The sequence below is a fragment of the Micromys minutus genome (genome assembly GCF_963924665.1).
Source record: "Micromys minutus genome assembly, chromosome: X".
In the NCBI taxonomy this organism is placed as follows: Eukaryota; Metazoa; Chordata; class Mammalia; order Rodentia; family Muridae; genus Micromys; species Micromys minutus.
The window spans coordinates 30,683,768-30,699,297 of record NC_137970.1 but is presented as its reverse complement, the minus strand read 5'-3'; the positions used below and the strand labels follow the sequence as shown (position 1 = coordinate 30,699,297).

Below are 15,530 nucleotides of genomic sequence, written 5' to 3'. Positions count from 1 at the left end.
ACCCCAAAATCTCATAAACACAACTCTACAGCCCAATAGCTTTTCATACAGGTTTATATATTCAACTCTCAATCCATAAACCCTCTACACAACAGGATTGCATCAAATAGACAAAGATACAAAATGACCTTCATATAAGATGCTAGACCTACAAAATCCTTAATGTTCATAGCTTTTTAACACCAATAAATATCACCTGGGTCTAGCTGGTCCTTGGGAAGCTCCATGTTGCCACAATCTTCCCCTTCCTCCCCTTCCGTCTGGTCTGCCCTCCTCTGACCTCTCAGCCCTCTTTACTTCCCTCACCCAGCCCAGTCACTGGCTTTCCTTTATTTTACTAATTAAAATGGGAAGGTTCAGTTGGAGTCACGTGACTAGGCAGCCCTTCTTAGGGAAGTGGAATTAACATTAAAATATTAATAGCTTCAGGACAACCTGCATATGTATATATAATATATATACATATGTGTTATACTGTTGTGTATATGTATAATATATATATATATATGTTACATTTGTTATATGTACTATATAGTATATACTACATATATGTATATGTTATGTGTACTATATGGTATAAGCTATGTGTATATGTGATATATATATATAGTATATAGTCCTATAATTATAGCTGTACCATTTTTTATTAGCTTTCCTTTTTTTTGGCCTTTTTTGAGACAAGGTCTCACTGTGTTGTCCTGGGTGTACTGGAACTCCTTATGTATATCAGACTGGCCTCAAATTCACAGAGGTCTGTTTGCTTCTACCTCCCAGTGCTAGGGAATTATAGGGTATACTACCACACCTGGCTATAGCTCTGTTTTAATGTCTTACGGTCTTAATTTTTCAAACTTTATTCTGATTATGTAATAAGCATATGCTGCTTTAATATCCGAGACTGTGTCATAATTTAAAACACATATAATATTATATATTAAGTCTAATTAAAATAATCTTATTTGGTCTATGAAAATTTCTTTTACTGTCTTTTATTCATTTTGATAGACTCCTGTAAAGTATTTCATTAACTGAATTATTCAGAATACTTTTAGAAACTACAAGTAAACATAAATATTACCAACCATAAGAGAAATTTTAATCATTGATATTTAACTTTGTTATAATCTAGTTACACTCCATTTGCAAATGGTCCTGATGATACTCCAGAGGAAATACTGGCACGAATAGGTAGTGGAAAAATTCTCACTCAGTGGTGGTTACTGGAATTCTGTTTCAGACACAGCAAAGGTATGTGTGACTTCCAACTACACGAGCTCTCTCATTTTGTTTTATTATGAGGGTAGGAATTGGACCCAGGACATCATATATGCTCAGCACACATTCTCAACAGTGCTTTTTCTTTTTTTCTTTTTCTTTTCTTTTGGTATCCAATCTCTCCTTTCTTTCAATTCTTTCATACATTACATCCTACCCAGTTTCCCATCCCTCCACTTCTCCTATCCTCTCCTCCACCTCCCTTCTCAACCTTCTTCGTTTCTCTCAGAAAAGAGCGGGCCTCCCAGGGATATAAACCAAACATGGTATAACAAGTCACAATAAGACTAGCCACAAATCATTATATCAAGGCTAGATGAGGCAACCTAGGAGGAGGGAAAAGAGTCCCTGGAGCAGGTGAAGAGTTAGACAACTCCCACTACCACTATTAGGAGTCCCATAAGAACACAAAGATACACAACCATAATATGTATGCAAAGGACCTAGTTTAGACTCATGTAATCTCTGCAGTTGCCAGAGAGAGCCCCTATGAGCCCTGCTTTAGTTGATTCTGTTGGACCACTACTGGTACCCACTCCTACAATTCCTCACCCTATTCCTCCTCCCCCCTGTGCCCGAGAGGATGCTCCCCCACCAGGCCTCCCCAACCCCCTCCTTGTAGCCTCAAGTCTCTCGAGGACTTAGCACACTGAGGCCAGACCAAGCAGTCCTCTGCTATATATGTGTTGGGGCCCTGGACCAGCTTGTGTATACTGCCTGGTTGGTGGCTTTGTGTTTGAGAACTCCCAAAGGTCAGTTGAATTGAGACTGCTGGTCCTTTCATGGGGCCACCCAAATCATCTGCTTCTATCCTTTTCCTGATTCAACCCCAGTTTCAGTTCAATAGTTGGGTACAAGTATCTGCATCTGTCTCCATCAGCTGCTAGTTTGGCCTCTCAAGAGGACAGCCATGTTAGGGCTCCTGTCTGTAAACACATTGTAGCATCAATAATAATTTCAGGCCTTGGTGTCTCCCCTTAAGATGGATTCTCCCAGTTGGGCTGGTCACTGGACCACCTTTCCCTCGGTCTCTTCTCCATTTTGCCCCTGCAGTTCTTTTAGACAGAAACACTTCTGAGTCAGAAATTTTGACTATGGGTGGGTAACCCCATCCCTCCTCATTAAGCCCTGTCTGTCTACTGGAGGTGGATTCGATAAGCTCCCTCTCCCCACTGTTGGCATTTCATCTAAGGTCCCTCCACCGGAGTCCTGACAGTCTCTCACCTCCCAGGTCTCAGGTACATTCTAGAGGGTCTCCCTGCTTTCCACTACCTGAGAGTGCATATTTCCATTCATTCTGCTGTCCCTCTGGACTTCTACTATCCCCCCACTCCTTACATGATTCTGTTCCCCTTTTCCTTTTCCCTTCTCCTTCCCCTCTCCCACTCAAATCCCTCACTCCCTCTATCTCCCATCATTACTTTCTTCCTCCTACTAAGTGGGATTGAAGCATCCTCATTTGGCCTTTCTGCTTGGTAAACTTCTTAAATTCTATGGGTTATATCTTAGGTATTCTGTACTTTTTGGCTAATATCCACTTATTAGCAAGTACATATCATGTATGTCCGGGTTCCCTCCTCCCATTCTCTCTCCCTGTGCTTCTATGAGAATGTTCCCCTTCCCACCCACTCACCCATTCCCACCTCACCACTCTGGCATTCCCCTCTACCTAGCCTTCACAGGATCAAGGGTTTATTGGTGACAGACAATGCCATCCTCTGCTACATATGCAGCTGTAGCCATGGGTCTTTCCATATGTACACTTTAGTTGGTGTTTTAGTCCCTGAGAGCTCTAGGGGGTGGTCTAGTTGGTTGATATTGTTGTTCTTCCTGTGGGGTTGCAAACCCCTTCAGCTCCTTCAGTCCTTTCTCTAACTCCTCTATTGGAGTCCCCATGCTGAGTCCAATGGTTAGCTGTAAGCACAGGATGATATTTTCTAGTTCCATCCATTTGCCTGCAAAATTTGTGAAGTCGTCGTTTTTAATAGCTAATAGTATTCAGAAGGCACAGCATCTCCAAACTTGTGGGAGACGGTGGGTGGGAGAGGTAGCACCTTCATGAAGGCAATTGGAGGGGGGATGGGATTGTAGGAAAGGGATAATATCTGAAATGTAAATGCAGAGAATTTCCAATAAAAAATTTTGGGGGGAATAAAATAAAAGTCTTTTATGCACACAGTGCTAAGAGGAAAACTCATAGCTCTGGGTGCCTCCTTTTGGAGGCACTTTTTAAAAACTGGAGAGAGCATACACTAGCAACTTAACAGCACACCTGAAAGCTCTAGAACAAAAAGAAGCAGATATACCCAAGAGGAGTAGACAGCAGGAAATAATCTAACTCAGAGCAGAAATTAACCAAGTAGAAGCAAAAATAACCATACAAAGAATCAACAAAGCCAAAAGCTGGTTCTTCGAGAAAATCAACAAGATAGATAAACCCTTAATCAAACCAACTATAGAGTTCAGAGACAGTACCCAAATTAACAAAATCAGAAATGAAAAATGGATACATAAACAACAGAAACTGGAGAAATTCAAAAAATCATCAGATCTTACTACAAAAGCCTTTACTTAACAAAACTGGAAAATATAGAGGAAATGGACAACTTTTTAGATAGATACCATGTACCTAAGTTAAATCAGACATAAAATAAGTAAACCTAAAACATGAGTTTTTTTTAAAAAATACTGTTCCATGGACATGCCCACAGACCAGTCTAATGGAAGCAAATCCTTAGTAAGGATTCCCTCTTTCCAGATAACTCTAGTTTGTGTCAAGTCCACAAATACTAACCAGCAAACAGGATACCGACTGAACTATTTCCATTTCCCCTCTTACAAACTGTTGAGAAAAAATTATTTGTCATAATTCATGAGGAGAAGAAACACTAGCAGAAGGTTTTGTTTATAAAGTAGTACATTGAAGTGATATTACAAAATATCTTTAACTCCAAAAAGGGACCATTTTGTTTCTCTCCTAAAGGACTTTGGTTTGGCCTTATTATCTCTATACATTCTAAAGCTGTATCACTAACAAGCATGATGAATAATAACGGTGGTGATTTATGTGACTGTCTGTCTTCTGTATGCCTCACAGCACACTTTACTTCCCAAGAACCTTGTAAAATACATGGTAGTGTCTTCATTTCACATGATAAAAGCAAAGGCTAGAGTTTTAGTATAAACTTGTCCATGGTTAGTGACCAAGTACACATGAGCACTTGAAACTCTCATTGCAGAGAACATGTTCCCTAAAAGAATTGCAGTATGTCCTCATTTTGATTTGTTGGGAAGAACGGGAATAAATCTGTATCATAATTAACAACAGCCTGGTTTACAGCCAGATTGTTGGAAATCATTCGAAACCCTTGGTTCTAGAGCTGCCATTCTTAGACTAACACTAACATGTTTTCCAATGCTTCTACTTTCACTTAATTCATTGAGCACTAAAAAGGAGTAAACTTTTCCACATCACAATAAGGAAAATACAGAAGAAACTAAAGAAGCATTGGTAAAAATGTTCACTGACTTCCCTTAGAAATGAAAGCTTGAGATGAGGTTGTAAATAAAGCACATCCAGGCAGTTTTATCACAATTGCTCTGTAATACAGCTTGAGGTCAGGGATGGTGATTTTCCCAGAAGTTTTTTTTTTTTTTTTTTTTTTTTTTTTTTTATTGTTGAGAATGGTTTTTGCTATCCTGGGATTTTGTTATTCCAAATGAATTTGCAAATTGCTCTTTCCAACTTTATGAAGAATTGAGTAGGAATTTTGATGGGGATTGCATTAAATCTGTAGATTTGCCTTAGGCAAGATGGCTATTTTTACTATGTTGATCCTGCCAATCCATGAGCATGGGAGATTTTTCCAACTTCTGAGGTCTTCCTCTGTGTCTTTCTTCAGAGGCTTGAAGTTCTTGTTGGACAGATCCTTCACTTGCTTGGTTAGAGTCACAACCAGGTATTTTATACTCTTTGTGACTATTTTGAAGGGTGTCAATTCTCCAGTTTCTTTCTCAGCCTGTTTGTCCTTAGTAGAGGAAGGGAGTAGCAACTTCCTAATTCCCAGTATCTAGTCAGCCAATAGGTGCTGTCAAGGCATTTTTTTCTACTCAGAAGGGGTGATGCAATCCTAAAATCTTAGCACTTGAGAAGCTGAAGCAGGAAAATTAGATGTCCAAGGTCATCCATCTATGGCTACTTAATGAGTTTGAAGCCTGCCCTATGTGAGACCTTTTCTTCAAAACAAACAAGCAATCTAAATTTCCAGGCTTTTGCCCCTTCAAATTAATTTTTCTCCATACATAAGGAGTATCTAAATCACAAACTTGACCACCTTACCATCTTGTGTTAGCGCTTTTTATGCTCTAGACTAAGTCTGTGTTTGTTAATATGGTGTGCAAAGACCTTCCTGGTTTGTCTCTTCTCACTCTTCCACTTTTAGTGACTTCCATGTTCTTTCTGACAACAAATTTCTACTATAGCCACATTGTACTCTAGTGAGCTCCTCAACTGTGACATTATATCAGTTATTTCCTATTACTGTGACAAAACCCTATAAGTTTCTTAGGGTTAGAGTCCATGATAGAGGAAAGGCATGATGGCAGGAGCAGCAACTCACAAACTGCAAGCAGGGGAGCAGAGGGTGCTAACTTGAAACCTCAAAGGCTGTCCGGAAACTTCCTCCACACCTCCTGATCCTTCCTACACATTCTACCAACTGGGGACCAAGTATTGGAACATAAGAGCTTATGGGGGCCATTCTCATTCAAAGCACCATAGACATGTTCTCTTGTATTTACGACTTTCTTCTAGATGCACTCCCTTCTGTCTACCTGAGATGTTCAGCTTCCTCCATACCTTCTCTGAAGGAACTCCTGCCTATTCTTCAGGCCTCACCTTCCTCTTAAGAGTCACTTTTACCAGCGTTCTTGGGAGGTTGAGGCAGGAAGATTGCCACAAGTTTGAGGCTAGGCTAAAAGTAGCAGGCCACTTGAAAGTACATGGCAAAACTATTTCAAAAATGTAACAATAAAAAGTGCCATTTTGAAGCCATCTCCTAGTTTATGTTCTTCTAGCTGCTATTGGCACCTGTTTTTACCTTGCTTACTAATTGGTTCTTTGTCTCTCCCTCACTGAACTAATACTCCTTAAGTCCAGAGTTCTCTGAATGTTATAAACCTCTAGAATTAGAGCAGAGCTAAGAAAAAACAGAGTAAACTGGTCCTTTGCACCATAATGTTGTGGTACACAGGGAAAATAGAGGAGAGGTTGGAGTGTTTTCTCACAAATTTATTGTAAAAATAGTTTTATGACCCAAAGGTTGCTACCAGGAAACACATCGTCATAAAAGCTGAAGAGCAGTGTTCATGCCAGAAGCATGGGAGAAGAAAAGCAAAACTAACCTTGTCTTACTCTCCTTTACCTGATAGGACCTGGTGTCAAAGATGCTTCATGTAGATCCTCATCAGAGACTGACTGCTGCTCTTGTGCTCAGACATCCTTGGATTGTCCACTGGGACCAACTGCCACAATACCAACTAAACAGACAGGATGCACCGCATCTTGTAAAGGTGAGCAGCCCTATCCATAGCCAGCCATTGCTTTCTATGTGACCTCCAAGGTGGACAAGGCTAGCTAAGCCTCCAAGAATCCTTTCTCCATGTCCCCAGCAACCTTCTCTTTATCTTTTTTACAAGTTCTAGTGTGGGAGTCCCATACACGAGTGTCTAACATGTTGGGATGTGGGCACAAAGCATACCAGAATGTCAGTAAGTAAGTTAACTCAAGGGAAACATTTGCATTTCTGTCATTTTGTATACAAGGGTGTTCACTATCAATAAGGGCAGAACTTATGAATTTTTCTCACTGAAAAAAATCATAATATATTCTCTCATATTACAGGGTTATAAAGACAAATTAAATGGCCTTAAGAAAAACTAGGACTGCTTTATTTGAGCCCCTCTTGTTCTTCCTCATATAAAATGTCAGCCTCTCACATTGGCCTGTTTTAATTAAATCTGAAATATTCACCAGAGCTTATTCTTATTATGAGACTGGTAAAAATCTATATTCATTTATGTAGGAAAGATTCCTAGGGAAAAACCTGTATTTTATATGTATACATGGCATTTTTGTTCCAACCTTCCTATACTTTTTTCAGGGTGCCATGGCAGCTACATACTCTGCTTTAAACCGCAATCAGTCACCAGTTTTGGAACCAGTAGGCCGCTCTACTCTTGCTCAGCGGAGAGGTATTAAAAAAATCACCTCAACAGCCCTGTGAAGTGACCTCAGTGAGATGTTTGGTACCATGATGTAAGCTGATAGCACAAGTTCTGGCGACAGGTAGCACATACCTGAGAGACACCTGCAAGCACACACTGTCCCAGCTGGTACCCATAATGCTGCTGCTCCTGCTGCTCCTGCTTCATCTCTTCTCGCTTTAATTGATTGTTAGTAAGTTAGATTTTTCTGGAGCTCCGAAAAGAAAATGGAAACATGATGAAGATCTATTCACTGAATCAACAAAAATAATGAACACATGAATACCACCTAAAATACACTGAATAAAAGTACTCTACACCATATAGCATTATTTTTATAGGAAATATTTCATGTCCCCTGAATATTCTTTATTAGTTATAGGGATGGACAGTTTATGTTAAGCACTTAGCTTAAACAATTCATTTATATTAGCACTGTATCCCTTGTGCCATCCAACATTTTGTATGTTTTTGTAAACAGTTCATATACAGTACATTTCTGTACTGCTTTCTTTAATGTATACATGCCTTGTTTAACTTGGAATCTACTAATCAGTTGACTATTAAATCTGGATAAATAGTTCACCTGGATTAACAGTATTGTTGGAAAACCTTAAAGATGGCCAGATTGATTGAACAGCTATTGAATGTAATTCTTTCAAATTGTACATATCACCCCATTTGTTTCACAGGTTGGTTCATTTGTTCTTCAAGTCAGGTGCTCTGTCAGACTACCTAGAGAGCTGTTAACAGGAGAGGAGGTTGGTGTGTATGAGGCATGAAATCAGGAATACTCCTATGAAGTCAGTCCACAGACTTTGTGATTTCTTAAGGTTTCTTTCCCTTAATTAAAAAAGTAGTCCTTGCACTTTTAACCTTACATAGCCCTCGTACTTAATATTTGGCATATTATTTGAAAATTTGACACTATACATAAAAGGCCTTTAAAAGAACTATAGAAAATTAGAAAAGGAAATTTTAGCAATTGGTAATCAAAGCCTTACTGGATATTTCATGTTTAAGTAGATAGTCTATATTAAACACTAATTCAGATGTAATAAAGGCCACAGGCCTCCGTATAAAATTGGATTTAAACTTTCTTATTCTAGGGAATAAAATATTCCTCATCAAACAATATCTGTTCTAACTTAAAGTCATAGCTGCGGCAGACTAAATGACTGATCAGCACTGACTGTTTTCTCAATCCCTGCTGATGATTTATAGCCATATGATGTTTCCTTTGACTTCATTCGTCACCAGATTTCATAACATCCCCTGGCTGCACTTCAAGTGCAGTATTCAGTATTCACATCTAACTTGGTAGTTTCTGGTTTCATTTAACAACCAAAAAAAAAAAAAAAAAACCCACTTCTCTATCTACCATTATTCATATCTTTGTCACACTACCCAGTGTCCATTAATATGTGATATGATAAACATGAGCAAACAAAAGTGATTTAACTTCTCTCGTCAGGTACGTGCTCCAATACATGTGAGTTCCTTACTGCTTTGTGCAGTTCATAAAAAAAAAAAAATGTATCATTCCTTATTTTCTCTGCTCCTAAAGAGAAAATCTCCAATACCCCCTTTCCCCAAGGGACACAAAATGATAATTGCATAGAAATCAAATGTATGCTTATCTTCTAACTGAAAAGAAGTTCTACACACCAACTATTGAAGTTCTTGACTGTATGTATACTAACGATTCAAAATTGCTTTCCATCGCCTAGCATGAAAGCCTTTCCCCTCTAGTCAGTGTGTCTGACTCTTCCATTTATCCCATTTCATTTTTCCTCAGAACACCATGCTGCCTTTCCTTCAGATTGTCCCCCAACCAGGAGCTAAAGTCGAAAACCATGTATTTCTTCTTAGCAGTCCTCTACTATAGTATATTGCCAAGTATATTTCCTTTCAGATGAATTGCCTTCTTTATCTAGTTAAACTGCTAGTTTTACTGGAGAAAAGCAATATAGTCATAAAACTGAAGGCTTCCTACTGACAAAACAAGTTAGTGGCCTTAGTGTTCACATTGCTTTGGGCATATATAGCTGACAGTGTAGTGCTTGTGCTGGGTTACCCCCCCCCCCCATTCCTTTCCCAGAGTCCATTTCTCACAGGCCACTGGAGTTAACGGTATTAAGGCTCCCGAAGTCTTCCGCCTTTCACCTAGCCCTACCAGTTTCTAGGACTTATCCCAGAGTTCTTAGTCCAGCTTTTACGTTTCACTGAAAGAAGAAACTAAACTGACGGGCCTCTTTACAGACATCTCTTGGTTTACAGTGCAAAATAATATCCCAGATAATAGAAATGCATTTTAACATAGTCAAGCACATACTGGAAATTCTGAGTTAAAATGCTGTGTGTTTTGCATCTCCCCTTTCAAGTGATGATATTAAATTAAGGTAAGTTTTTTTGGTTTGGTTGGTTGGTTTTCTTTTTTTGTTTTGTTTTTTATGAATAATTTCAGCTCCTTCTCTTTAAAGGGGTATCTTCTAAGTGCATTACTCCCTTAAATTTAACAGATGTGAAGTAAATCTTATTTTTTCACAAGACACCCCAAAAGTCTGAAAATAATTTTAGCAAGACCCAAAGTCAAGATGCTCTGAGGCTGGCATATGGAAGAGTCAGTTCTGAGTGTCTGGAGGGCATGTTGGGTATGTGCAGTAGTTCCCACATTTCACATGCATTGTGCTCCGAACAACAGGCTGGGTGGGGTCAATGATTTTTCATCTGTTTTTTAGATATGGCTTTTGTTGGGATCAGAAGGCATCAAGAGAAGTGGGGGTTGCTCTCTAAGCTGCTCACATACTCTCAGCCAAGGAAGAATTTGAACAGAGAGTAGGTGCAGAAGCTTCAAAAGAAAGCATGTCTTTGATTGGGAAAGGACCAGGGTAGGCTAATCCTGGGATGCTTGTTACAAAAGGCTTTCTAGACTTTGAGGCCTTGGTATAAGATGTCCTTAATTACTGTGGGGGCCAGTAACACATTTCAACATGATTTTGATAGTCTTCATTCCCTGGCTTTATGAATTACCTACACTATTTCAGGTTGTTTTGCTGTATTTTATAAAAATAAGTTCTATCTTACTATGGTGTTGAAAATTTGAGACTTGGGAAAGTATTCAGACAGAGCTCTGGAATGCAAAGGATCAAAAACAGCTCTCTTTTCTGTGACTCACAAAAACAATGGATTTCATGGCTGATCTTGGTGCTTAAACCAGGAAGGTCCAGTCTAACTCTATATCTGTTCCTCTGCAAGATCCAACTCCTGTGACTAACCTGGATGTATACTTTGAGCCTTATTTAATTCACAGAGAAGTTGACTTAATTCAGTGTTTTTATTTCAATTAATGAAAACAGTCCTCTTTCAACCCCGGGTTACTTACATTTTGCTGATCTCCTCCAAGAGATCATTGGTGGAGACCAATTAATAATGAAGGATTGAATTCAGTTTCTTGAGACTGTGGTATTCTACAGAGCCACACTTAACCACTTTTTCCAGTGAAGAATCTACACAATAAAACCCAAATATGGATGGCCAAGAAGAATCTATATCTACAGTGTGCTTTGTGTGTTTTTGACACTGCTGTATTTTGTGTTGCCAAGTGACTTGTAACTGATTCCAAAGTGACGGTTCTTTAAAAACTCTAGTAATTAAGTCAACTTAAGTTTGTGTAAAACCTGGTGTCACTATAGGTCTCACAAGTACCACTTTTATTCCAGTCTGTAACTGTTCATAATGGGCATAGCAAGGGTTGGAGTGAGAGCCTACTTCCTACCTCTTAAGGCACTTTCCTCGTTGTTTTGCCATATAACTTTGAACTGCATGATAAGCTGTTGAAATATCTATGACTTCTCCCAGAGCAACTAGCAAGGTATATTACATTTTGGCTAGAGATTAGTGGAAAGGAAAATTTAGAGGTTTAAGTCCAGATGTATGAACCTCAAAAAAATGTCTTCTAAACACATACCATTTAAGTACATTATATGGAAATGTATTTGAGCAGAGAGTCACTATAATAGTTCTCTCTAAGTAGATTAGTTCAATGTCCAATGAAAGTGAACATCTTTATTCCTGTATTACTATATAGTACTGGATGAACTGTATACTGAGTTTTTCAAAGTATTTAAAGTAGAACTTTTAAGTACAGAGCAAGGGCATGAGGATAAAGACTTTGGGTTCTGTTTCTGTAAGTGTAGTTGACCATATAAAGCTTTGTTTCTTAATTTTAAAAAAGATTTCAAAGTATTGCCATTCATTAGCATCCTTAATGATTATGAGTGATGAGTGTGTAACTCAAAATCATATACGTGTATTAGTTTATCTTAACTTTTTGCCCTAAATAAAAGGGAAGGTTACACCTAAAAGATGTAATTATTTTGCATTTTTGGCCATGGGTGGGAATAGGGTGGGTATCTACTTGAGTAGTTTTTAAAAAAGGAAAAAAATCAGAAATATTTTTCTACTATTATATATGATCTTCCTTTATACTAGTTTATCTCTAATAAGGCATGCCAGAAGCCCAAGCAAGGTACCATATCAAGGGTTCTTACGCGCTGTACCTTTTATTGATGGGTAAATCACATCAGATGCTTGGCGTTGTGGCCATAGTTACGAAGTGCTTGTGAGGTTCAGATTTCAATGAATACTAATTTGTTTTACTTAAGAGTCTAATCTGGGAAGTTTGCAAATCATACTATTAATGTGTAATCTAAGCTCTTTCCAATGTATCCATGAATAATCCTGGAACAATATTGCTTGTATTCCTGTCACAGAACAGGTTTTGTAATCTTTAAAAGAAATGGAAATTTATATAATAAAGTTTCAAATAAAGCATGTATGTTCCTTTTATCTGATTATTTTAGTTATATGATTAAAACTTTACAATATAAAATTTTCTATCAGAATTGTTTTTATGAAATCATATTAGTAGAATTTAAATCAGGAATATTTCTAATTTAATAAGTGCAAAATAATTTTGGTATGGATCATCTTAGAATCATGTGAGCTGAACATCTTCCCCAATATTAGGGCAGACACAAATGAAATAGTTTTTTCTAGAAGTCCACAACTACCAGACTTAGCTCCAAAAATTCCCCTTCTCTGTTATCTTAGTTCTCCTTTGGGTTTCCTCTGCTGTCCAGAGTGAACCTTGTAACCTCAAAATTTATCACTCAAACCTCTTTACTTTTATACTGTACCCACAGAGTGGGACTCAAGTCTTTGCTTCTTGGTTAATTCTATCTGCATTTCTAGATGTTATATGAAACATATACAAGTATGCAAATGGCACTGCAAGTTTCTGGTTTTTAATTGCAATTAAGTCCCTACAGTATTTGTCCATCATTTTGAAATCCACTCTCTTAATTTCTTTTTATTTTTTAAATAAAAAGTTTGTCAGGGAAGAGTAGAGAGGTGTTTTGGTTTCCTTTGGTTTTTGGACTTTAGAGACAGGATTTCACTATGTAAATCTTGGTTAGTCTGCAACTTAGTATGTAGACTAGTCTGTCCTCAAACTTGTAACAGTCTTGCCACAGCTTCCAAAGTGCTGGGATTGCAGGCAGGCACCATCCCTCTGAGGTTCATTTGTTTTCAAAATATTTTTATTGAGATATAATTCATATACAATAAAGTTTGCCCATTTAAAATTATAATTCAGTGTTTTAGCACATTTACAGAGTTGCACGGCCATTGTGATAGCATAGTTTTAGAATATGTTATCATCCCCAAAGAAAATTGTATCCTATTCTAAACTACCACAGCTGTTTTTCTTGGACAGTTGCAATACCTCATACATAGTTTCAGTTTCTATCCTTGTTCCCTACAGCCATTCTTAACACATAAGCCAAATGATCTGTTTAAATTCTACCAAGGGTTCCAAGTCTCCTTACATCTCTATCTTGGTCTTCCCTCTCCCGAAGTGCTCCCTGACTTGCTGCATTCTTTGTCATACCATCTGTTCTAATTCTGATATAAGTACCATGAACACTTGGGGAGCAACTTATGGAGGAGAGGGATTTGGCTTACATGTCCTGATCACAGTCATAGAGGGAAGTTAGGGCAGGAGCTGAGACTGAGACCATTGAAGAATACTTCTTGCTGATTTGCACTCTCTGTGGCTTACTCAACCCGCTTTCATATACAGCCAAAAACCACCGGGGGGGGGGGCGGACAGCCCACAGTGGGCTGGATATCTCGAATCATACATTAATCAAAATGCCCCACAAAGATGTCCACAGGAAGGTAATTCCTCAGTGGAGATTGTCACCTCCCCTGCAGCTCTAGTTTGTGCTAAGATGACAAAAACTAAGCAGCACACTGGCCTGGGTATTTCTTGACCATAAGCATAGGTATTGCACACAGGGCCCCTGTTCTCAATGTTTTCCCTGCCTACACATCTCTGTCTCCGTTTTTCTGATGAAGAGATGTAGGAACCTTGCTAGAGGAGACAAAACAAAACCTGATTTGTATTTTCTCCTATGAGGCTACACATCAAGTACTTGACTTTTAAACATACAGTCATACACTTCAGGTCTGATTACTTGTGTACTAGGCATAATTGCTAAATGCCTAGCATATTGCATTAGTTCCTCTGATTCGAAAACAGACTTGCAAAGATGATATAGCTGTCTCAGATCATAGAGTAAGAAGTTTTGTAGAATCTGTTTAAACTCAGATCTCTATAAACTCCAGAACCCAATCTTAGGAGCGTTTGAAGTTTTAGCCATGTGTGGTAGTTCATTCCTGAAATCTCCACACCATAGAGATGGAGGAAGACTGGCCTACATAGTGAACCCTGCATCCCCCCACCAAGAAAAGAAAAGTCTGTTGGTTGAAAAATTACAAATGATAAGAGAACAGAACCTTTTGATTCCCCTGTCATTTTTTCATTTCTTGAGACCTGGTCTCACTGTATATGGAGACCAGGCTACCCTTAAACTCAGAGGCCCCTGCTGCCTCAGACTTGTGCTGGGATTAAAGGTGTGTACTAAAACGTCCAGTTTGCTGTCATCTTTTAATTGCACTGTGAGAAATGTGCTGCTGAGTTTCTCAGCTGGACAGGATGTTTGCCAGCAGTTCCGGCCTCTACTCCGGCATCATCATCATTCCTTCCTTCCTCCACTCCTCACAACCACAAATGTCTCCAGACATTGCCTAATGTCCACAGTAGAGAAGTAGATCATTATACCTTACTTCTCTTTCATTTAGTCTCCTTCCCTATAGAATGTTAAGATGCTAGTGTTTCCCAAAAGGACATTTTAAATAATCCTACCTTTACATTTCTATATGTTATTGCCAGAATGGAGGGGTATGTGTGGTGGTCAGAGGATAGCATTGTAGAGTTGGTTCTCTTCTTCCACGGGGCTCCAGGGACTGAACTTGGCCTGCTAGGCTTTCCTGGTAAGTGCTTTTATCTACGGAGCCATCCTGTTGGCCCAAAGAAAGCTGGTTTAAAATGAAGTTATTTGCTCTGAGAAGCTATGCATTATTCCTTCTCTGGAACCACCAGAACAAAGAACAGGAGAGTTAATTGTTTAAACATAAAAATAAGTGTACGTTCTCTGGACTGTGTTGTTTGTTTTGTAGTCAGGGTCTTGTGTTGCCCAGGCTAGCCTGGAAGTCACTATGTAGCCCAGCTTTCCCCTAAATTTGCAGCAATCCTCCTGCCTCAGTCTCACAGGTGCTAGAATTAAAGGCATGAACTACCTGTGTGCCTATCACTTTTATTCAGTTTTGAAGACTCCAAATCTAAAGTTAAGGTAAAGACAAGTCTGCTTTCTCCTGAGGTCTCCATCGCTTGTACATGATTACTAGCTCAGGAACTGTTTGTACTTCTTTGTGCCTCATTATGCCTAGGTGTTAATTGCATTCGCTTTGGTTTTGAGATAGGGTCTCACTATGTAGCCTTGGCTAGCCTATAATTCATAGAGCTTTACTATCTTCTGCCTCCCCAGTACTCCGATTAAAGGCCTATGTAACCATGCTCAGCT

The 15,530-nt window shown here is 38.8% G+C and overlaps 1 protein-coding gene across 1 annotated transcript in view; it reads left to right on the top strand.

Moving 5' to 3' along the window:
- Window positions 1-11,959, top strand: part of RPS6KA3 (ribosomal protein S6 kinase A3) — a 98,364-nt gene extending 86,405 nt beyond the window's left edge. Inside the window, 4 exon segments of the mRNA XM_080910520.1 lie at window positions 1,130-1,196; window positions 1,198-1,248; window positions 6,706-6,846; window positions 7,437-11,959. Of these exon segments, the coding sequence (XP_080766646.1) occupies window positions 1,130-1,196; window positions 1,198-1,248; window positions 6,706-6,846; window positions 7,437-7,559 (382 nt within the window). The 3' untranslated portion in view covers window positions 7,560-11,959.
- The last annotated feature ends 3,571 nt before the right edge of the window (window positions 11,960-15,530 follow it).